Below are 24,543 nucleotides of genomic sequence, written 5' to 3'. Positions count from 1 at the left end.
TATTTGAATTGACCTTGACCTTTTAATTAATTGATTTGAGAGTCACTGATGAGTATAAAGTGAAGGCAGGAAGTGTGTCCACCATACTAAATTATAAGCATGATATGATTTTTTTTGTTTATATTGTTTACTATACCATGTATACAGCAGTGGTTTACTAAGTGTAGAAGGCCTAATAGTGACCTCTTCTTGTTTACATTGTTATCCTTTGATCTGTGGAAAGTTACATTGGCAATGATAACTCATTTCATTATATGATACTGATACTGTTGAAAAAGTGTCAGTTCAGATTATTGATAGATTTTCTTTTATGCAGAGGCAAATATTTCATACATGTTCTGGAGGTAGGTGTAAGCTCAGATGAAATATTCATAAATATAAGAAAACCACACTCTTTTTCATTAGACCTTGATGATTTTACCTTGAGTTTGTTAAGCATTTCATGATGTTCTTGTCTGTATTGCAGGGCCTCTTCCAAGGTAGAGCCGACTTCCATAAGGTCTGGCTCCATCTGATGGACTCTCACACGAATCCATTCTGCACCCTGTAAAATAAAACAAAGGTTAACATAAGAAATTATAAACCTTATATTGCTTAGTTAAATTACTGCTTACAAAATGCAGCCATTCTTCTTCAGATATACTCACACTGAAAATTGAGTTTATTATGTTTGTATGGTCAATGAATAAAGTGTTGATAGAAATATTCAATACCAATTCTTAAACATTAAAGTTGGATCCTAGCCAATATAGACAGCAGGCTACTGAACAAATGTCAGAGTTTTCAAAGTTTCTGTGGAGGGGGTTTGAAGCTGATCCTCTAATCCCCTTATCAAAAACTTTTTTTTTTTAGATATTTCTCATTTTAATACAAGATTTGGATTTACAAAATTTTGGAAAATTCTTCCTATCAGGCTTATACATGTACATGTATATTGCACTTCCATTAGGTCGATTTCCTCCAACGCAGCTCAATCATTTATTTATAACCTTAACAACTTTATACGAAAAAAAGACAATGCTATAGATTGTAGTAAATTTCAAGAATAAAACAAATGAAAAATGAGCACATAGAGTCATGAATTTCAACTAATTATTTATTGTTGACGTTTTTCAAGACATACTTATATTCAAAACTAAAATGAATTTGAAATAGGGTTGGGCAGGTAACCAAGTATTGAAGTAGGTGATTCACAAGAAAAGATAAGATAAGTTTTGTGAATCACCTGACTGAAATCTAGAATTTACAGATAAGTGGTTAGCATGGTAACAAAATAAATAAAGGATGCTTTTGTTTTTCTTATTACAATTAATTGATCAGATAGCAATCATTTGTAGATAATGTTATTTGTTGCTATTTTCGTTTATGTCTGCTAAAAATAAACCAGTTACACAATGTTATCACTCCTATTACAATCCCTTTAATTTCTAATCAAATTTAATAACTTTTCTGTAATAAAATAAAATCTTAAAGCATAAGAGCAATATTTTGAGATTTATATAATATTGCAACATAATATAAAAAAGAAGTTGTGGTATGATTGCCAATGAGACAACTGTCCACAAGAGATAAGTTTGCTGTTACACAGCTGTCTTTGTTAAACAGAAATGGTTGAGAACTATAAACATGTTGCATATTTTATGTTCCAAGCTGATATTTTCCCCTAATATCTGTTTCAGGGATGGGGTAATCGTAATCTGTAATCGATCGTAATTGATTACATTTTTTCTAGTAATCGACAGTAATCTGTAATCGAAGACATTTTCGGTTACATGTACCGGTAATCTTAATATAATCGATTACAGCAAAAAATATTTAAAATACTGTTTACCAGGGAATTTTTGTAGCTAACTTTGTTCGGAAGAGCATAAAAACATTTTTCAAAGAACAAGTTCCTTTATTTCTGTTCTTCATCTTGGAAGTTAATTGAATGTTTTCAATATGCATATACTCTTTAACTGTAAGACATATAAGATGACATCTCCTGGCATTGGCTCAAGTGGTACCCTTGGTATTCATCAATAACTTCTCTTCGTGTCTTTAAATAATAAATAATATGTAATCTTAGATACAGTCAGTAAATAATAAATAATATGTAATCTTAGATACAGTCAGAAGTCATTATAAGTTTTCATTAGATACAGTCAGTGGTCATGAGTGTTTATGACTAGTTTTAATCATATGTAAAATAAAAAGTCAAACTTAAAAGAAAGGTCATGCAAGACTTGGAAATCTTTGAAAAACTTGTGCAAGATTTTGAATCATAACAAGACTCATTATCTAATAACCCTGTTCTTGGGCTCATGTCAGTGTTCAAATTCTTAATTTCCTTTTGAAAATTCCAGCTTGTCATACATTGGCATATGCTTTAATAAAAAAAAAAAAACAATTACAGGGACCCAAATTGTGATTTGCATAATATTATATGCATTCTGTTAAAGACTTTTCTTCTGAAAATGTAATTATTTTGAATTTCAGCATTGAAAATCATGAAGGCAAATATCTCAAAAAGTCATTTTTGCATTTTTCTTTCTGACATAAAAATGCTAACAGGAACTCTGCTCTTTTGTGTCAGTAAAAGAAATGCAACAACATGCTACCAGTTAATGAGAACAACACAAAATCGAAAGGTTGAATGAAGCAGAGCAGAGCAGAAGCAGAGCACATAAAGATTTTAATACAATAAGCATGGCCAGACTCTTCAAATGGGACTTACTTAATTGATAAATAATCTAAATGTCACTGAGGACCATATAGAGTTTATGAACTCATCTACCTTTTCCCGGTCTGGGCAATACTCCCAGAAACAGGTAATAATGGGCAGCACTCAGGGCAATATGATTTTTTAAGCTTATTTTAACACAAAATAGTAAAGACTTGTTGTAGCTTCATAGTATTATAGCTAAATATACAGATAACAATTGAGAGTCATTTCCAGAAGATTTAAAATTCAATTTTATTCTCTTCTCCACTTAAATTCTATCAATGTAGGCAAAATACAAGATTTGCATATTATAGGATTAATTTCCAAGCATTGTATCAATAATCCCAACTTTACTGTTTTACCTTTAATTTATCAATCATACATTAAATGTACTGTACATAAACACTTAAAAAAACATCAACATGATCACATGATCAATGCAGCTGCTTTTTTTTCTCTGCCAAATGGATCATAACTTTAAAAAAATATATGTTAATGATGAAAAACTTGAGCCATTTTATTGAAACAAAACTTTGATTTATTTTATTGAAAAAGGTCGTGAATATAATTCCTTAAATTTTTTACCACAATTATGGAACAATTTTATAGGCTCAGTGTACCGGTACTGGTCGACATTCAATAAATATTGACTTTCTTACATTAATTGATAAATGGAACCAATAATTTAGGCATCTTATAAAAGAGATAAGTATTTATTACATGAATTTCTATCAGATAGAAGATGATCTCAATCTATTATGTTTTGTCATCTAAGTGTATAAATCCACTCAGTACTTTGATTAACCCTCTGAGGAATGTAAACATCATCAATTGGCTCTATGCCAACTCTCCTATTTCTGTAGAATATTTCACACCCACAAAACAGCATTTCTTATCTAATCTTTATTCAATATGCAATAAATAAATAGGCAAAATTTTCAGAGAAAAAACTAAGGGCGGGTCTGATCTGTTTTCAATATAGATATACATGTATTGAAAATACAAATTATAGATATCATTAATTTGGGATCCCTGTAGCAGTCTAGCAGATATATAAATGTTGTATGTTATTAATGTTTTATATGAAGATGTAAATCTGATTACACATGGCTGCAGCAGTTCACATCTGTGTACAATAAATCATGAGCAGATATTGCCAATCACTTATACATGTACCTCAATAATAAACAGGAGATGTTCTCATTGTACTGTATTATATTAAGATGTCTTATTGTACAGTATTATATCAAGAGGTATATGTCCAAGAAAATTTAATAAATCCTTGAGGGAATGCACAACTTTTCTGTCACTCCCTAAAAGGAACCCTTCATTTACCCACATAAAAGGCAGTGTATCCAAAGAGATATCAGGAATTGATGTCCCATTGGATTTGTGACTCAGGTTGAAGTTTCCTATTTTGCAGACTAAATAAAGATAAGGGCTGCAACATTTTCCTGTTGAAGACATTTATTTGTAAATTTTTGACAAGTTTTACATTGTAAAATGTTGCATATTTAACCAGAATGAACCAATTTAAGCTTGTATCTTGCAACTCTTTTTCACTAGAATTTAAATTGCATTTGAGCTATCTTAATGCAAAGAGTTTAGAAATAAGTCATAATATTTAAGAACATGAAGTACCAGATGACCAGTTTCAAAAATATGATTCATATCTGTTAACCTTCCCTGCTTAGAGATGAGACCAAATTTACATTGATTCTTCCCAATACGACTTAGATTACCCCAGCATAAGATGACAAATATAACAGATTCTTCCCAATACGACTTAGATTACCGCAGCATAAGATGGCAAATATAACAGGTTCTTCCCAATACGACTTAGATTACCCCAGCATAAGATGATAAATATAACAGATTCTTCCCAATACCACTTAGATTATCCCAGCATAAGATGACAAATATAACAGATTCTTCCCAATACGACTTAGATTACCCCAGCATAAGATGACAAATATAACAGATTCTTCCCAATACGACTTAGATTACCCCAGCATAAGATGACAAATATAACAGGTTCTTCCCAATACGACTTAGATTACCGCAGCATAAGATGGCAAATATAACAGATTCTTCCCAATACGACTTAGATTACCCCAGCATAAGATGACAAATATAACAGATTCTTCCCAATACGACTTAGATTACCGCAGCATAAGATGGCAAATATAACAGATTCTTCCCAATACGACTTAGATTACCCCAGCATAAGATGACAAATATAACAGATTCTTCCCAATACGACTTAGATTACCCCAGCATAAGATGACAAATATAACAGATTCTTCCCAATACGACTTAGATTACCCCAGCATAAGATGACAAATATAACAGGTTCTTCCCAATACGACTTAGATTACCCCAGCATAAGATGACAAATATAACAGGTTCTTCCCAATACGACTTAGATTACCCCAGCATAAGATGACAAATATAACAGATTCTTCCCAATACGACTTAGATTACCCCAGCATAAGATGACAAATATAACAAATTCTTCCCAATACGACTTAGATTACCCCAGCATAAGATGACAAATATAACAGATTCTTCCCAATACGACTTAGATTACCCCAGCATAAGATGACAAATATAACAGGTTCTTCCCAATACGACTTAGATTACCCCAGCATAAGATGGCAAATATAACAGATTCTTCCCAATACGACTTAGATTACCCCAGCATAAGATGACAAATATAACAGATTCTTCCCAATACGACTTAGATTACCGCAGCATAAGATGGCAAATATAACAGATTCTTCCCAATACGACTTAGATTACCCCAGCATAAGATGACAAATATAACAGGTTCTTCCCAATACGACTTAGATTACCCCAGCATAAGATGACAAATATAACAGGTTCTTCCCAATACGACTTAGATTACCCCAGCATAAGATGACAAATATAACAGATTCTTCCCAATACGACTTAGATTACCCCAGCATAAGATGACAAATATAACAAATTCTTCCCAATACGACTTAGATTACCCCAGCATAAGATGACAAATATAACAGATTCTTCCCAATACGACTTAGATTACCCCAGCATAAGATGACAAATATAACAGATTCTTCCCAATACGACTTAGATTACCCCAGCATAAGATGGCAAATATAACAGATTCTTCCCAATACGACTTAAATTACCCCAGCATAAGAGGACAAATATAACAGATTCTTCCCAATACGACTTAGATTACCCCAGCATAAGATGACAAATATAATAGATTCTTCCCAATACGACTTAGATTACCCCAGCATAAGATGACAAATATAACAGGTTCTTCCCAATACGACTTAGATTACCCCAGCATAAGAGGACAAATATAACAGATTCTTCCCAATACGACTTAGATTACCCCAGCATAAGATGACAAATATAATAGATTCTTCCCAATACGACTTAGATTACCCCAGCATAAGATGACAAATATAACAGATTCTTCCCAATACGACTTAGATTACCGCAGCATAAGATGGCAAATATAACAGATTCTTCCCAATACGACTTAGATTACCCCAGCATAAGATGACAAATATAACAGGTTCTTCCCAATACGACTTAGATTACCGCAGCATAAGATGGCAAATATAACAGATTCTTCCCAATACGACTTAGATTACCCCAGCATAAGATGACAAATATAACAGGTTCTTCCCAATACGACTTAGATTACCCCAGCATAAGAGGACAAATATAACAGATTCTTCCCAATACGACTTAGATTACCCCAGCATAAGATGGCAAATATAACAAATTCTTCCCAATACGACTTAGATTACCCCAGCATAAGAGGACAAATATAACAGATTCTTCCCAATACGACTTAGATTAAAGTAAAGTAAAGAATTGTGATGTTAACTTGACCATTCACTTCTTATTTCAATTCGGATAAGACTGTGTGTATATATTACATGCAATGAGCAATGAAGTTTCTGTTCTGTACATATACATGTACATGTATGTATACACATATAAGGTAACTAAAATTCTGACTAACTACAGGTACTTTCTTAATGATTTCTTTGGCACTTTTGATGCAATGATGACTGAGGATTTCCTTTAATTGATATTGAATTGTAGTTTTGTTTTTAATATGTTTACAAAGAATATAAATAGATTTTTTTGTAATTTTGACAAAATCTCCCAATAAGTCTTTTTTTTTTAATAATTTGAATTAGTCCTGTGAAGACTGTTTTTCTTCATGGTTAAGGAAGCTTTGAATCTTATTTTTTGATAAAATTCTAATTATAAACCTCAAACAAAATATGGCTTATTATAACAGGGATAACTATTTGTTTATATGGAGGGTACAGATTGGGGAGGGGAGGTGATTGGGACATTACCATTATTCGTTCCAACTAGCCACCTATAGTTTTATATTTTGTAATGGAAGGATGTTCACTATGAAAGGAAAAGAAGTAACCATACAGATGCATTGACTTTAAACATTCCTAGCTTGAAAGACCACCATTGTTGGTTTGCTGTCTGAGATCATTCAATTATCTCTTTGTATTTATACATAATATAATTCCAAGCATTCACATATTTGGCAGATTTGATTGTTTTGATTCCTCTATAAGCTTTACATGATTTATGGCTAATGATATCAAAACCATATGTCAATGATTTAAACAGGTGAACATCTCATTCCTATCTGTTTAAAGGTTAAGTTGAACACATCAAAAAAGTTGGGGTAACATAGATCTATAAAGTTATTTTGTCAAGAACAACCTATCAAAAAAGAAGTATAAATACATGTATAACTAAACTGTCAGTATTCTACTAAAAATCAAAATTTAAAGAAATCTAACAAAACAAAAACCCAACCCTTTTTGAAGCATAAAAAAAGATGAAAGCCTATAATTGTACTCACACGCAGAATGGCCAAGACAACCTTGGATCTCCCTGATTGTACAGCTACTGTACTGATGGTTGTAGTAGATGGGGGTAATTCCGATAAGTCAGTGATGTCCGAGAATTTATCCGACATTTTGATAAATTTTTGAATGAAGTGCTAGCTTAGTGTTGAATAGCGGCACATTTAAATCGCACAAATTTCTTGATTATTAAAGGGGACATAAGCATGAATGAATATGCATGCAGAGAGCACTGGACTAGGCTCTTAACAGCTCAAACTTTCATCTTCAACTGAATTCAGGTACACAATTCACTATACCAAAATATGGAATATTCCAAAGGATTTCCTGTCAGGGGTGTTCAATTATGCAATCAAAACATAACCTCAAAATTTCTCCACTGTAACTTATTAGAGTCTATCAAAATGTTCACATATGTAACCTAATTAAATACAATATCTCAGATTTCATACAGATTAAAACTGAAATCAATTAATAAACAACTTTGTTTTCTAAAGATTGTAACACCCCTAAGGTGAAAATATTTTGTGTTGCAGCAGATAAGAGGTCACATGATCTCCCAAATATGGACAGAGGTAATTAGTGATGCTACCAGATTACCCCCAACAGAGATGATCAGTATGCCAATTATTACTGATAACTACACATGTGTTATATAAATTAATTAGATACAGTGACAAGAAATATCTTTTATATAATTTTTAACTTCTGTAAATGATTTTTCTGTCAAGTAGTTTATTTTCAAAACAACATATGAGATTACAATGCAGTCCACATTTAGCTTTTATCATTAGACATAAATCTCCCTCCAGTCATTTCTCTTTCTTGGCTAGTATATGAAAGACTTTGCCAACAAAAAAATATCAAAATGAAAATCTTTTTATATTGTTTCCATTATGTAACATTTTGTTTGAATTCATTTGCCAAAATGTATTTGATGTAAAAAATGTGTACAATATAATAACTAATTAAAATTGAATGATTTTTGGGCAGTTGTCAGCAATGGATACTAAAAATGAAAATCTTCCCTAATTCTATTTGTTCATAGTTATCATAATAAAAATGTTTTAAAAAAAACTAGCTGATTTTGTTATAAGATTTATTAAACCAACAATCCAAATGGCTTAAGGTTAATTTTGTCACTTAAACTTATAAAGGTACTGTACTGTAGCATGGCTATGAATAAACATTTATAGTGAAATTAAAAGTAATTGCTAAAACAAGTACACCATTTGAATATGGGAAGATGTTTTGTTGAATAAATGAGACTCTGATCTCTCTCAAAGGTGATTGATATATTGAGGAGAATAAATGTAAATTAGGGAAGGTTAACATATACATTTAATATTTCTTTTCTTCAATTTGCTCTAAAAAATAAAATGCTGGGAACTCAATCTGCTTTAAGCTATTTAAATTCATTTCAATTCGGTCAGATTAAAAAAAAAACAATATATATAAATAACTTGTTTAAAAGGCCCTATCAATTGCCTATTTGTGACTCATTACATAACATCAATGCTACTGATCCATTATAAATAGGAAGTACACACTTATTACTATAGCTACTTCACATACTTTTAAATGTTTTTATTTTCAATTAAACAGATATAGTTTTGGACAGATATTTATTTTGTTTCAGATCAAATGCAACAAAATAAGATTGATTGATTGTTGTTAAACTACCTCATAATCTTTGAAAGTTCTTCAAAATAAGTATTGAAAAATTATTAGTCAAAACATTAAGCAAGCTAATCAACATTTTACATTTTGTCTTGCCAGGGCCTTTTATAACTTGCGACACCAACACATTACAATGAAAACATTTAAAAATTTTTAAACTGTCGGGGGGGGGGGGGGGGGGTCAAAATTAAAATTATTAAAATTATGGGCTTTGCTCAATGTATAAGGCTGTACCCTGACCTATAGTTGTTAATTTCTGTATCATTTGGTCTCTTTGGCAATCATACCACATCTTCTATTTTTTATATGAAAAAGCTTATGGTTGTCTTTCTGAAATTGGTTAACATCTCATCCCTGATTTTTTATTTACATTGTGTCATAGATCGAATGTATTAGTTCTGACAGTGTATATTCACTTGTTTGTGTTAATATGTCTTTTGTTTTGAGTAAAGCCACTTCAATTGATATTTTATAGTGTCTTTCTATGTTGTGATGTTATACTATTGTTTCAGGTAAACGTTTAAACCCGCTGCATTTGTTTGCACCTCTCTTAAGTCAGGAACCTGATGTTCAGTGGTTGTCGTTGTGGTTCATAAGTGTTTCTTGTTTTTTAAATTGATAAGACTGTTGGTTTTCCATTTTGAATGGTTATACGCTAGTCATTTTTTGGGGACCTTCATAGCTTGCTGTTCAGTGTGAGCCAAGGCTCCAGGTAGAAGACCATACATTGACATATAAAGAAGGTGGAGAATACTTCAATTTAAGAAGTTATAAATCTAGTTGTTATGGGCAACAGAATAACATACATGTAGGCTTATGCATATTACACTTTCTTTAATAACAATTAAACAAGCTGATAGGTTTTTCCGTTTTTTTATCTGATTCTCATCTTTAAAATATTTAAAGCATCAACAGACCCTGAATAAAAACCACAAAATTCTGTTTTATCTTGAAATGAATCAGAAATGATTCTACCAAATATTTGTGATGTTGTGCCAATCTCTCTGTCTGATAGAAGACATGCATACATCTTCAATCTGTCTGGCAACAATACAGAATTCCAGTAACTTGTTCTACGAATTTGCTCTTTGCAGCTACAGGTATTGCGTAATAAAATACTTAATATTCACAAGTGGCAGTTGTTTATAAATAACATTTCGTAAAACATTAAATTAAAAGACATGAAATTATTAAGAACTTTTCACTTAGAAGCACAAATGACACACTGGTGGAAAACTGAATAGATGACAGCATTAAAATCCTACTAAGACAATGCATCTTACATTAAGGGCATACGATACAGTTTTGATCCCTTATTTAGTTTGATGAAAAATTGCATGTAGGCTATTTTTTGCCTGATTAAATCAAATATGTAATAAAAAATATATCTTCATGTGCTACTTTTTGAGTTAAATGAGGTCGAAATTTTGTATAATTGCTCAAAATTCGGATTTGTGGCCATATTTTCCCTTTCGAAAGAAAGAAATAACTTTTTTGTTTTAAAAGATAAACAAATTGTTCTTTGTTAAATAATTTGTAATTTCTGTATTTCATAAATATCCTAAAAATTTATGCATTTTTTATTCAGAAATAACTCATATTCATCAAATGGTCATGAATTGAGAAAAAAACTTAATTTTTTGCTGTATATCTATCAAAATCAAAAAAATTGCACTATTTACAGTTTTACAAAATTTGGTTCACATAATCTCCCTGCAAAATGAAACAAAATGTCGTTTAAAAAAATAGGGGTCCATGCACTCGTTTTCAAATTAAATCAGTTTGAATGCTAAAAATCAGTCGAAAAAAGCATCTTTTCTCGATATGTCACAGTTTGACGTTGCGAAAATATCATTTAACGTAAGCAACGTCGTTACCTCCCCTGTAACTGTATCGTATGCCCTTAAGGTTGGTTGACAATAACCCCAACAATAAAATGTGATGTGGTCTCAGGATGTGATATGATTACCAATGAGAAAACTATTCAACAGTTTCCAAAATAAGCGATTGAAGCAACTTTAGGTCAATTTCCAGCCTTCAACAATGAGAAAACCACATAGTCAGTAATATAAGGCTGCAGTATGTCAAAACATGACAAAATTCTAACAAAAACAGGCCCTTTTCATACATATTTGACAAAACATACTTTTATTTACTAATTATCAAGAAGATCACCTGTAATAGTTTATATATTAGGACTTCTATCCTAGTAATGGTTGTCATAATTGTTGATAAGAAGGTTCTTACATAAATCCTTTTATTAATAGACAAAGCACCATAGGGATTAAATTGATTCCCATAGTTTGAAATGACCCACAGAGGAAATATCCCAAAATATTTTCTTTACCTTTTTTTTTAAAACTTGTCCCCCAAAATATCTATCTAAGTTCCTCCCAAACCTACAACCTACACTCCCTTTCAATCAATACTTTTCTGCAATTGACCTTAGTAAAGACACTGGATTATATATATACTGGAATGATGTTTGTTTCTACTTTCACAAGAGGTTACCATTAAATATAAACATGGTCTGGTGATATGTCATTGGCAGACAACAGATTTGGCAACCTTGTTCGTGTAACAGGTAGCACTAATAAACAATACATATCTTAGTTACATTATTTCTTATCATAACAACACATACATTTTACTGTTTTACTTCGTTTCAGTTTAATCTTCTTAAAAAATCCTTCGATCCTCTTATTTGGATAAAAAATATACTCTTTGATTTGTAGGTGAATTTCGTTTTTATACACTGCTTAAAAAAGACACCAACACTGATCACCTAATGATTTACACAAGAATTTTTTTTGGTTTGATGTTTTAAAATAGCTTCAAGTTGAATTCAATATAAAATTAATAAACAAGGTTAAAGTGATCAAAATTTTCTCCCAAATTTGGAAGGTCAGTGTAGTTGAGTAAAGTATAAATGTTTTTCAATAAAAATATGTAACTAAAAGTTTATGTTCAAACCCTGTGTTTCTTTCATTCTTGTTTTTTTAATATTCTATCATGATTGTGAAAATTTGTCTACATTTTGTGGGTCAAATTCCGTGAAAAAAGCAGAAAATCAGTTTATGACTATATCATTAAAGACTTTACCTCCTCTAGCTGTTGTTTCAGTAAATCATTTTCTTCAGGTCTCTGTTGTGTTGTCCCATATGGAGCCATCTCAGCATATTGTAGATGAGGTGCCTGGTCTTCATTTCTTTGTTGTGGGGCAGTATTATAAGGACCGATCTCTGCATATTGGAGCTTAGGAGCAGTATCATGTCCTATTTCATCACTAACTGGTCTCTTGTCTGCATATTCTCCAAACTCAGCATACTGTAGTTTAGGTGCACTTCCATGAACTGCTTTCCTATTGTCTACAGGTGGGCCTGTACTATATGGACCAATGTCAGCATACTGAAGTTTTGGGGCATCTTTTTCTGTGTCATATTGACCAAATTCAGCATACTGAAGCCTAGGAGCAGTGTCTGTTTCCATGGGCTTTTGACCATAAGGTCCAATTTCAGCATAATGAAGTTTTCCACTGTCATCACTTCTTTGTGGCTGATGGGTCCCATAGGGACCAATTTCAGCATAATGTAAGTTAGGGGCACTAGCTTGTAATTGACTTTGGTCTTTTCTTATACTCCTTTCTCTCCTTGGTTGTTGATTATACGGACCTATTTCTGAGTAATCACTAGTTTGTAACTGATTCTGTGGACGTTTTACTGAGGCATATTCCACACGTGTAGCTGGAGACCTAAAATTTCTAGGCACGTTTGAAGCATGTATATTTGCTTCTGATGTCCAAGGTCGTTTTGGAGTTTTTGGCACTGGTTCTTCATAAATAGATTTGTCATGATCATCGAAAGCAGTGTTTGTTCGGTTAGGAATTGTGGGTATTGTTCTTTGTCTCTTTGGAGAAAACACTTGATCAACTTGTGGAGGTTGTTTGGTATATTCCATTTCTCTCCAGTATCGATCCATGTCCACTTTCTTATGTTCCAGTTTTCTCAGTTTACTGTTTATGGTTGCTGCAGCAGATTGGTCTTCTTGAATTTGTCTTCTGAAAAGAAATTATTTTTTTTTTTTATCACTTTACTCACAGCAGAATATATATCATATTCATATACTTTTGGATTATTTGGAGGTTTGTTTAAGCCTGCATCCCATTTAAGGCTTTCTTATACAATGTTTGAAATGCTAAGATTATTACCTTGTTTTTTATTCGCAACGTTTTCCAGCTAACAAGGTTGTCATATATATTTATAAGTCTTTACTGGACAAATAAAGGTATTGACTACAGATACTGGACAACTGGATTGGATTTTTGTCCAAATGATCCATGGAAAGACATTTTTACACAAAAAAAAAAATTACATTAGCCACATGAGTACAAATTAAAAATATGCCTTTAAAAACCTATAAAATCCTAAATATTTATCTATTCTCATATCATATAGCTTACTTCAATACTTTGTTTTCTCAACATTTAAATTTGATAGCTCATATTTCATACGCAATCTGAAGATTGCCCTATAGAATTTTTATTCTGTCCTTAAATGGTGTAAAGCTAAATTTTAAAGTTAAAGGGAAGTAATTCTTGAATTTATTTCTAAAATTATGTAGAGTTACCCTTCTTGTTGAACAACAGGTAAACTCAGTCTTTCTAACAAAGCCTTTCCCATATGCATTGTGTCCTTGTAATCTTCATCAACTTGATGTTTTAAGGGAGAGAACTTCTGTAATACTTCAGGAACAGTTTGTTCCCTTGACAATGTCTGTGAAATGGCTAGCAAAATCTTTTCAATGTTGTCAAAAATCTGTAAATAAAAATAACATTAAACCTATATGGGCAAGAAACTTTCTTTTTGTAGGTTCTGTTAGACTAATTAAAATTGAAAAACATGGAATATAACAACTTTAAACAGTTTTAAAGATTATCAGAAAAGACATTAATCTCAAGTTTACATGGCTTTCTTATTTAAATCAAAGTCTCTTACAGATGATCTGATCTAGGAATACAATTATCACTTCAACTTGTCATAAAAATTGAAAATCACATGGAATACAACAATTTTAAACCCTTTTAAAGATTATTTAAAAGACATCATTTTCAAGTTCAGATGGTTTATTTATACAAAACAATATCTCTTACAGATAATCTGATCATTTGTAGTCTAGGAAAACAATTATGACACTTCAAGTTTTCATGTAAAGCTTTCAAAAACTAATTTTTCACCTTTTCTACTGATGCCAAAAACATGGCCGATACTGTGAGTCTATTTGCTCTTTCATTTGTGCCTTGTGAGAATCTCCACCATGCATCATCTAACCTCTGGGTCATTTCATTGTTAGGTTCAAGATCGTGTCTTAATGATCTTCTCAGAACCAAAGCTGCTTGCAGAAGCTGTTTACCATATTCATATGTACTCTAAAATATATATATATCCAAATCAACAATTAAATTTCCATTGTAAGAAGTTCAATAGTCACCAGATTTCTGAGGTTATAATAAGCATGATAGTTTCTCTGATTACAATTATTCCATAAATCTTACATGAAATTGCATTGAAATGTAAGTTTATATGAAACAAGATTCTCTATTGATATTTTAAGTACGTTGTTTCTGAGGTCAGTCAACCTTACTTGAGATTGGAATCAAACTTACATTTGTTTATTGTAAGATTATGGGGTCCATATAAGCTCATAAGGCCCTGATAAGTGTAAAGTAACCAAAATAAGTGCAGAAAGGCCTTTCCAGATGATATCTATATTTATTGCATAGCAATATAATATTTCCCACAGAAAGTAACCAAAAGTTAGCATGCAATAAATTCTAATATTGCACTAGTGCAATAAATCTTCAAAATTCATGACGTCATCAATGACAAAACCTTAGATTAAACCAATTTTTACTTTCAAATATTATATTGCTATACAAAAAAAGGGTTATTGCATGAATATTGGGGAATATTGTCCCTCCAAGCTCATGCAATATAAAATTCTACTGACGACAATATTCCCTAATAATCATGCAATAACCCTATATTATGAACTACTATAAATTCAGATATTATTGCAAGGATTTTATTAATGCGAATAATGTGACTCGGTGAGTATTTCCATAATAAGAACTTGCATTTTGATAACTAAACTATAGATCTGTATGTAAATTTTTCTTAAAACACAATATTTAAACTCACATTTGTGTCCATTTTTGAATAATCACAATAATAAATGCACGCAATAATTTCTGAATTTACAGTATAAACTTGTGTACAAATTACTAATTTTAGCAAAATAAAGGCCCATTAAAACATGCTGACTGACCTGAGCAGTTGATTCAAACTTTTTGTGATCATTCTGTAGTTTCTCTGCCTCTTCATGAGTTTTACCCATGTTAGTATGCGTGTTAGCCATTACTCCACATAACTCTAAAATCCACATTATAGCCTGAAATATAGAAACAATTCATAACTGTATTGTGTAACAAAAGAAAAGGTTTAGTTTGTTGAGTTTCAATTGAAACTGATGTCAGGCAGATTTATTGTAGATTTTAGTCTTTATTAGTTCTAATTCTGTTTTCTTGAAATGCCCCAATGTAGAATTATCAGCATCTAGCAAATTTCCACTCAAACCTGGGCACAAGCAGCATCTTTAAAATAGAATGAGGTATGAGCTTTTGCTTAGACTTAATAGCTAATTACTGTTACTGAGGTAAAAAGAATCCAGAAAAGTGATTCTTGGTGAAAAATTTTCCACAGCCGAGTATTGGTATTTGTAATATAAGTATCTGTTCACATGTACATAGCTTCAGTTTTGTATAGTTTTATCAGTTCAGCATGATGTTCACATGTACACAGCTGTGGTTTTTGTAATAATTTTACCTGTTCAGCATGATGTTCACATGTACACAGCTGTGGTTTTTGTAATAATTTTACCTGTTCAGCATGATGTTCACATGTACACAGCTGTGGTTTTTGTAATAATTTTACCTGTTCAGCATGATGTTCACATGTACACAGCTGTGGTTTTTGTAATAATTTTACCTGTTCAGCATGATGTTCACATGTACACAGCTGTGGTTTTTGTAATAATTTTACCTGTTCAGCATTATGTTCACATGTACACAGCTGTGGTTTTTGTAATAATTTTATCAGTTCAGCATGATGTTCACATGTACACAGCTGTGGTTTTTGTAATAATTTTACCTGTTCAGCATGATGTTCACATGTACACAGCTGTGGTTTTTAATTTTACCTGTTCAGCATCATGTTCACATGTACAAAGCTGAAGTATCTGTTGTAGTTTGAGTTTTCTAACATCGGCCAGCTCATCACAGCGTAACTTTCTCTCTTGTAATTCCTCTAGTGATTGGTTGATGTGTTTAATATGACGAGAGTAGTCTGGTGTTATGTCTTTCCCAGAAGCATTTTTGATTGGTCGAGACATCTCATCCAACAGACTTTGTCCATCACCCAAAGTAGACTGTGCTGCTGTATCTACAAAATAAAAATCTAATTAACATGGAACAATAACTTTGTATTACCATTGTGACTATTAGATGGAAACTGCCCACAATCTGAATCTCTAATATCTACCTGAAAAGAAATATTTAACAAATGGTGTAGCTTCTTTTGATCGTGACAGTCTTTGGACGGTTATCAATCTTAAATCATGCACGAATAACAAATTTGTTTCACTTAATATTTATTAATTCTAAGAACGATTCATTCTAGGAAATCAGTTATAACATCAATTTTTCCTATATTGGTCATAACTATCTCATAATATATGAATGCTTAATTATAATCAAACAAGACAATTGGTTTTCAAAGTATCCTAACAGTCACATAACTTACTAATAGAATCACATTTCTCCTCCAGAATTTTCAACTCCTTCTCTGCTGATTTCACATCCTCACATTCTGGTTCAGAACATACTAGCTCCAGCAAATCATCTAATTTCTTAGAAAACTGAAACACAAAATTTAAATTTACATTTATATTATAAACATATTAGTTGTAAACTTTTGGATAAATCATACTGTACTTCTTGTCTGAATCTGTTTTGTCAAATATGCCTTTAAAAAAACATATTTCCCTTTTCTTTTCTAATTCAGATGTCAGATGGATATATTCTTTATACACCAGAAACTTATGTTACATAACTGCCAAAGGTTATAGGGTAGGGTAAAGAGCTCACAAACATATTTGACCCCATCCATTATTTCTGTGTCTGTCCAAGCTGGTATTCCAGTGGTAGTCATTGGATACTAATTGCCATAAATCTTTTTTTGCTTGATGTTATTAAACTTTAAATTATTATTCATTAATCTTTACATCCTTGTCCTTTGTTGGATAGTTGCCACATCTCCCTATCTGTTCTTGGAACAGTAAAGTTTTCATACATATAACCTGGACAGGAACCATAATGATCAAAATGTAAAGACCCCCTTCATAGAATACAATAAACAGCTGTGCCATAAGCGCATGATACGCCAGACATCTTGTGCGTGGAAGTCTTATGCAATAATCATAAATAGTTTCTGAGAAAGTTTTAAGCAATAACCATATATTGTTTTTGAGACACGGCGGGACATGTGAAATTTTATTTTAGTAATATTTAGGTTTTTGTAAAAAAAAAAACAGGGTGGGGGGCACCCTGTTTTTTTTTTTACAAAAACCTAAATATTACTAAAATAAAATTTTAAATCAATACCAAAAAGTATACAGATCTTTAGATTAATATAACAAAGAAGTGTGTAAAGTTTAAAGCAATAATCATAAACTATTTTTGAGATATGGCGAGACATGTAAAAAAACCCTTCCCTGTTTTACAAAATACTCAATAACTCAAAAATAAAATTTTGAATCATCACCAAAAAGTATAAAGATCTTTAGATAAGAATAACATAACAAAGAAGTGTGTAAAGTTTTAAGCAATAATCATAAATCGTTTTTGAGACACGGCACATGTAAAAAAAACTCCCCCTTTTTTTACAAAATACTAATAACTCAAAAATGAAATTTTGAATCATCACCAAAAAGTACACAGATCTTTAGATTAATATAACAAAAACATGTGTAAAGTTTTAAGCAATAATCATAAATGTTTTTGAGATATGGCACGACATGTAAAAAACCCCTCCCCCTTTTTTTACAAAATACTCAATTACTCAAAAATGAAATTTTGAATCATCACCAAAAAGTATACAGATATTGAGATTAATATAACTAAGAACTGTTTAAAGTTTTAAGTCATAATTAAGAATCGTTTTTGAGATACGGTGCGACATGTGAAAAAACACACCCCTGTTTTAGTCATAAAGTGCCGTAACTCAAAAAAGTTTAAATCTTATTTTCACCAAAAAGTATACAGATCATTTGACCATCATAAGAAACAACTATATTAAGTTTCATGAAATTTGGATAAGTCGTTCTCAAGTTACGGTGCAACATGTTTACGCCAGACAGACGGACAGACGGATAGACGATACGACAGACAGACGGACAACGGACATTTGTATACCATAATACGTCCGGTCAAAATTTTGACGGGCGTATAAAAATCTACAAAAGGCTTAATTTTATGTCTCAACCTAACTCTTCATATATTTCTTATAGCAGTTAGAAGTTGTTTCCTATTTTTTTTTTTAATTCATTCAGTTTCATTTAGAAAGTTCAAAGAGTAAAACAAAAACATGTTAAACAATTCTCCGTCAAGTAAGATTACAAACAGTTATCTACATTGAGACCTTCCAGAACCAAAAACAAGTTATTAAAGAACAAACTGTTAATTTTCTATACATTGGTCAATTAAATTCAATATTTTATCAAGAGCAATTTAAAAACTTGCAAGATGATGAAACCATACTGATCAGTTTGACTTTCCTGAAAATAACCTGTTTCACATCACCAGTTTTTGTTTCCATTCCTAACAACTTTTAAATAGCTCATGATATAAAAAAAAATAGCACAAAAATTGATTGGAACAAGAACAGGTTATGACATAATAATTAATCATAAGAAATAAAGTTCTCATCATAAGATAAACAGATAAAAGGACAATTGTGCTTCATAGAAAAGTAAAATAATCAGAGAGAACAGCAGAAACCTTAGTCTCACCGTTTAGATTCACAAGAGAACAGCAGAAACCGTAGTCTCATCGTTTAGATTCACAAGAGAACAGCAGAAACCTTAGTCTCACAGTTTAGATTCACAAGAGAACAGCAGAAACCTTAGTCTCACCGTTTAGATTCACAAGAGAACAGCAGAAACCTTAGACTCACCGTTTAGATTCACAAGAGAACAGCAGAAACCTTAGACTCACCGTTTAGATTCACAAGAGAACAGCAGAAACCTTAGACTCACCGTTTAGATCCACAAGAGAACAGCAGAAACCTTAGTCTCACCGTTTAGATTCACAAGAGAACAGCAGAAACCTTAGACTCACCGTTTAGATTCACAAGAGAACAGCAGAAACCTTAGACTCACCGTTTAGATTCACAAGAGAACAGCAGAAACCTTAGACTCACCGTTTAGATTCACAAGAGAACAGCAGAAACCTTAGTCTCACCGTTTAGATTCACAAGAGAACAGCAGAAACCTTAGTCTCACCGTTTAGATTCACAAGAGAACAGCAGAAACCTTAGTCTCACCGTTTAGATTCACAAGAGAACAGCAGAAACCTTAGTCTCACCGTTTAGATTCACAAGAAAACAGCAGAAACCTTAGTCTCACCGTTTAGATTCACAAGAGAACAGCAGAAACCTTAGACTCACCGTTTAGATTCACAAGAGAACAGCAGAAACCTTAGTCTCACCGTTTAGATTCACAAGAGAACAGCAGAAACCTTAGTCTCACCGTTTAGATTCACAAGAGAACAGCAGAAACCTTAGACTCACCGTTTAGATTCACAAGAGAACAGCAGAAACCTTAGACTCACCGTTTAGATTCACAAGAGAACAGCAGAAACCTTAGTCTCACCGTTTAGATTCACAAGAGAACAGCAGAAACCTTAGACTCACCGTTTAGATTCACAAGAGAACAGCAGAAACCTTAGTCTCACCGTTTAGATTCACAAGAGAACAGCAGAAACCTTAGTCTCACCGTTTAGATTCACACATGAAAAACAAATTTGTTAATCCAAAGATTCAGAACATATTAGGAACTCAAAGCAATTCAGAATTTAGAGTCTTGTTATGAAGCTTTAAAAGGTTAAAAAAAAAAACATGATCAAAACAAACACGCAACACATAAACTTATACCTTCCCATATTCAATCCAAAACTGTCTCTTTTTAAGAACAATATAATAATGTTCACAATGAAAATCTATTATATAAATCATGTCTTCTTAATTTTAGGTTTTGTAATTACATGTACCTTGTCATGTACATTTAATATTTATAAAATTGAATACTAAAAGTTTGTCAGGTTTATTTTCAGGATTATTCAATATCAGTTAAATCTTGACGACAGCATACTTACTGATTTATGTTTCTGAAAGATTGTTTTGAAAATTTTTAAAAACAATATATATTTGTTGTCAAAACAAGGCTGATATAAGCTTCCCTGGTCCAATCTAATATTCAAATATAAACCATAAATTGTGTAATATATCCATTAACCAAAAGGATGATGTTCAACATTTGAATCAATTATTGGATGGCTCGCCAAAGTGTTTTTTATATAAATACTGTATAAATAATGTTCGTTTACAATTTTACCTTACTAAACATGTGAATTTTAGAGTGTATCTAACGAGAATAAGATTGTCTTCACATAACTTATTTGTTGAAACAGGACGATATCACGGTGTTAATAAATCTGAAAGAAAATGCACTCTCTGTACTTTAAATACAATAGAAGACGAGTTTCATTTCATTTTACAGTGTGATTGTTATAATGCAATTAGGAGACAGTATATTAAGCCATATTATTATAAGCGTCCATCGTCATTTAAGCTTTTACAGTTGTTGAGCACAGAAAATGTAAAAGACATATGTAACCTTTGTAAAATTCTTTTCCATGCATTTAAACGTAGAACAGACATGTTATAACCAATACTTAATATAGATTATTATTCTTCTCGGATGTATTCATTTATCAGTTATGTATGTTTTATGTATTTATTTATGATATATTGTATTTGCATATATATTATATTTGTACTGATGAGCATCATTTGCTCAAAGTAATAAAGAATTGAATTGAATTGAACCAAATCCTATACCATCATTTACAGTCATTCTAGAACAAATTGCATGCCACAGGATTAAAACTTGTAAAATAAGTTCCTGAGAGTTAAGACAAAAATAGTTTATTGCAAGGGTAGAGGCTGAGTTTAATGAATTATTGAATTCTTCAAAAATTGAAGAAGAAAAAAGTTAAAACAAGTGAAACTGCGAGCTACTGCTCACTGATGATACCCCCGCCGCAAGTGGATAATATTAATAGTGTAAAAATATGCAAGTGTTCGGTAAACAGGAAGTAGTCGAGTGATGAATCTGAAAACACATCACACGGTATAGCTGACTTATATAAATCCTGAAACCAAATTTCAGAAATCCTTGTATTGTAGTTCCTGAGAAAAATGTGACGAAAATTTTCAACTTGGCTATCATGTGTAAAATCAGACAAGTGTTCGGTAAACAGGAAGTTGTCGAGTGATGAATCTGAAAACGCATCACACGGTATAGCTGACTTATATAAATCCTGAAACCAAATTTCAGAAATCCTTGTATTGTAGTTCCTGAGAAAAATGTGACGAAAATTTTCAACTTGGCTATCATGTGTAAAATCAGACAAGTGTTCGGTAAACAGGAAGTTGTCGAGTGATGAATCTGAAAACGCATCACACGGTATAGCTGACTTATATAAATCCTGAAACCAAATTTCAGAAATCCTTGTATTGTAGTTCCTGAGAAAAATGTGACGAAAATTTTCAACTTGGCTATCATGTGTAAAATCAGACAAGTGTTCGGTAAACAGGAAGTTGTCAAGTGATGAATCTGAAAACGCATCACACGGTGTGGCTGACATATATAAATGTTGATACCAAATTACAGAAAGGGTGGATGTGTAGTTCCTGAGAAAAATGTGACGAAAGTTTCATGGGACGGACTGACTGACGGCTGGACTGATGGACGGACGGACTGACAGACAGAGGTAAAACAGTATACCCCCCCTTTTTTAAAGCTGGGGTATAATTAAATCAATTATCTTTTCAACATTAGCTTGACAGTAATTTTAATGTAAAGTTAGTTTTAGGCATTGCAAAGACAACTATCAATTACAATAATTAGTTTTTGCCATGGAAGAGAATTGTTAAACCAATCAATTACTCAAACTAATTTAACTATCAATTAACAAGGGAGATAACCATGGTGAAATACAGTGAATACTGGACCTCTGTTTTGAATAGAGAGTCTACCATTCATTCCCCAAGTAAAATGGTATACTACTTTTTCGTAGCACTTTTAAAGCAACCATAACTTAACATATTTTTTGTAATTTTGATTATACCTCTTGTGCCAGCCTATGGAACCTAACAGATGTAATTAACAAGTTCCTTCGTCTTTCTAATCGGCTGGCAAAGCTCCTGAACACTGTATCCATGTAATCTCTGGTTGATCTGATGTCTTCTGCTCCTGTGGGATCTTCTGCTATCAGCTCATCTGCTTTATGTCGTAGTTCAGCATACTGACCATAAGTGTCCTGATAAAAGTATCATATTTTTATCAAATACAAGTCGGGTAAATTACAAATTATCACAAATGAATAAAGTATATAAGAAATGATTTAAATCTTGTTGTTAGCACTTTAAAAAACTTCAATATCACCCCAAAATTAAAAGATTTAACTTTCTTCAATTCAGTTATTATATTTCCCCAATTTTTAAATTAATGTCATGACTATTTGATTTTGTGCTTTAAATTATATTTGGATGGAAAATGAGGACATTTTTTTGTTGTTGTAAACTTAGCTCTGCTACATACAATAATCTACAATACATACTGTACACTTTATTTCTAGCTCTTCATGCCGTTTCCTTAAAACATCAGCTGTTTCATAAGAATCCCCAATGTCTGTCTGAGATGCCAACAATTTTTCTCCTGGTCCTAAAATCCAGCTCAAAACCTATAAAAAAAATAACTCATATAAATGTTTCCCTCTTCTACATAGATCTGGACAGGTTGAAACAATGGCAGCCATGTATGATTGGTTTGATAGGGCAATTAACTGTTATTCTTACATCAGATCAAAACAATTTATCAAAAGTCTTTCAAGAATAAACCTAATACAGGATTTAAGCTTTTTTTGTTGGCTCTGAAATGCTTATTTCAATGTCAAATACCTGATTACTAACAACTATATATCACGAATCTATTGTGTTCAAATATGGTATGGGTTAGGGAAAAAAAAGTATACATTAGAAAGATAACAAGTGGTTTTTTTTAGAGACACAGATTTTTACTTTATTTCCACTTAAAATTCATAGGTTTGTTTTCTCATGATTATATGGATGAGTAGATTATCCAGTGGCAAATATTACATACACATCAGGGCAAGAACATGTTGCTTGATATAATTGTGAACCCTGCTTAGTACTATACAGACATGTTAACATTATATAGGATTTTAAATTACTACAAATTCAGAAATTATGGCAATGTTTTTATTATTGCTAAAAATGCGACAGAGTTGTAAACGAAATAATCTAAACTCGCATTTTGAAATATTTTATATGAATTAAACAGGTTTTTTCTCAAAGTTGTAAAATTTAAAATTGCATTTAAGTCTAAAATGACAAAATCGCAATCATAAATGCACGCAATAATTTCTGAATTTACAGTAATTTTGTCATTATCAACTACATCACCTCTTAGATGTACCCCAACTGCAGGCTTGCTACCACAAGATTACAGACGAGGTTTTTTAAAATCATTGGTTGTTTTTCCCCATTTAAAAACTTACTGCTTTGATATGTCTCTGTAAATCTTCAAACTTCTGATTGGTGATAACTGATCTGTCCTCGTCCTCTAATAAGTTCTCTAACTTTTCAATACGGTTCTCCATATATTGGATAAGTCTTTTGACCTGTTTCTGAGCCTCTAAGTGGTCTAACGTACTCACAGGTTCATCGTCACCAGGAGGTATAACTATGTCCTCTTGATGTTGTAATCTGTTTAACAGATCCTTACCTACAAGTACAACAAAATATCCAAAATCAATATACCATCACTAGGGTCATG

General features: G+C 31.9%; 1 protein-coding gene across 11 annotated transcripts in view; it reads right to left on the bottom strand.

The window, feature by feature from the left end:
• Positions 1-24,543, bottom strand: part of LOC139503691 (titin-like) — a 284,829-nt gene that overhangs the window by 237,791 nt on the left and 22,495 nt on the right. For 8 of the 11 annotated variants that reach the window (XM_071293518.1, XM_071293519.1, XM_071293520.1 and 5 more), the window contains exons 10-19: positions 24,266-24,492; positions 23,306-23,428; positions 22,814-23,005; positions 17,148-17,262; positions 16,546-16,787; positions 15,616-15,738; positions 14,525-14,716; positions 13,918-14,105; positions 12,394-13,348; positions 422-544 (exon numbers count right to left, since the gene is read on the bottom strand). In XM_071293518.1, coding sequence (XP_071149619.1) covers positions 422-544; positions 12,394-13,348; positions 13,918-14,105; positions 14,525-14,716; positions 15,616-15,738; positions 16,546-16,787; positions 17,148-17,262; positions 22,814-23,005; positions 23,306-23,428; positions 24,266-24,492 — 2,480 coding nt within the window. Of the gene's footprint in view, positions 1-421; positions 545-7,607; positions 8,022-12,393; positions 13,349-13,917; positions 14,106-14,524; positions 14,717-15,615; positions 15,739-16,545; positions 16,788-17,147; positions 17,263-22,813; positions 23,006-23,305; positions 23,429-24,265; positions 24,493-24,543 lie in introns of those variants that run through there. The other 3 variants (XM_071293526.1, XM_071293528.1, XM_071293529.1) reach the window with 1 other exon arrangement.

This window comes from Mytilus edulis, chromosome 14, assembly GCF_963676685.1.
Source record: "Mytilus edulis chromosome 14, xbMytEdul2.2, whole genome shotgun sequence".
In the NCBI taxonomy this organism is placed as follows: Eukaryota; Metazoa; Mollusca; class Bivalvia; order Mytilida; family Mytilidae; genus Mytilus; species Mytilus edulis.
The sequence above is the reverse complement of the archived record's forward strand: the minus strand, read 5'-3'. Positions and strand labels throughout refer to the sequence as shown.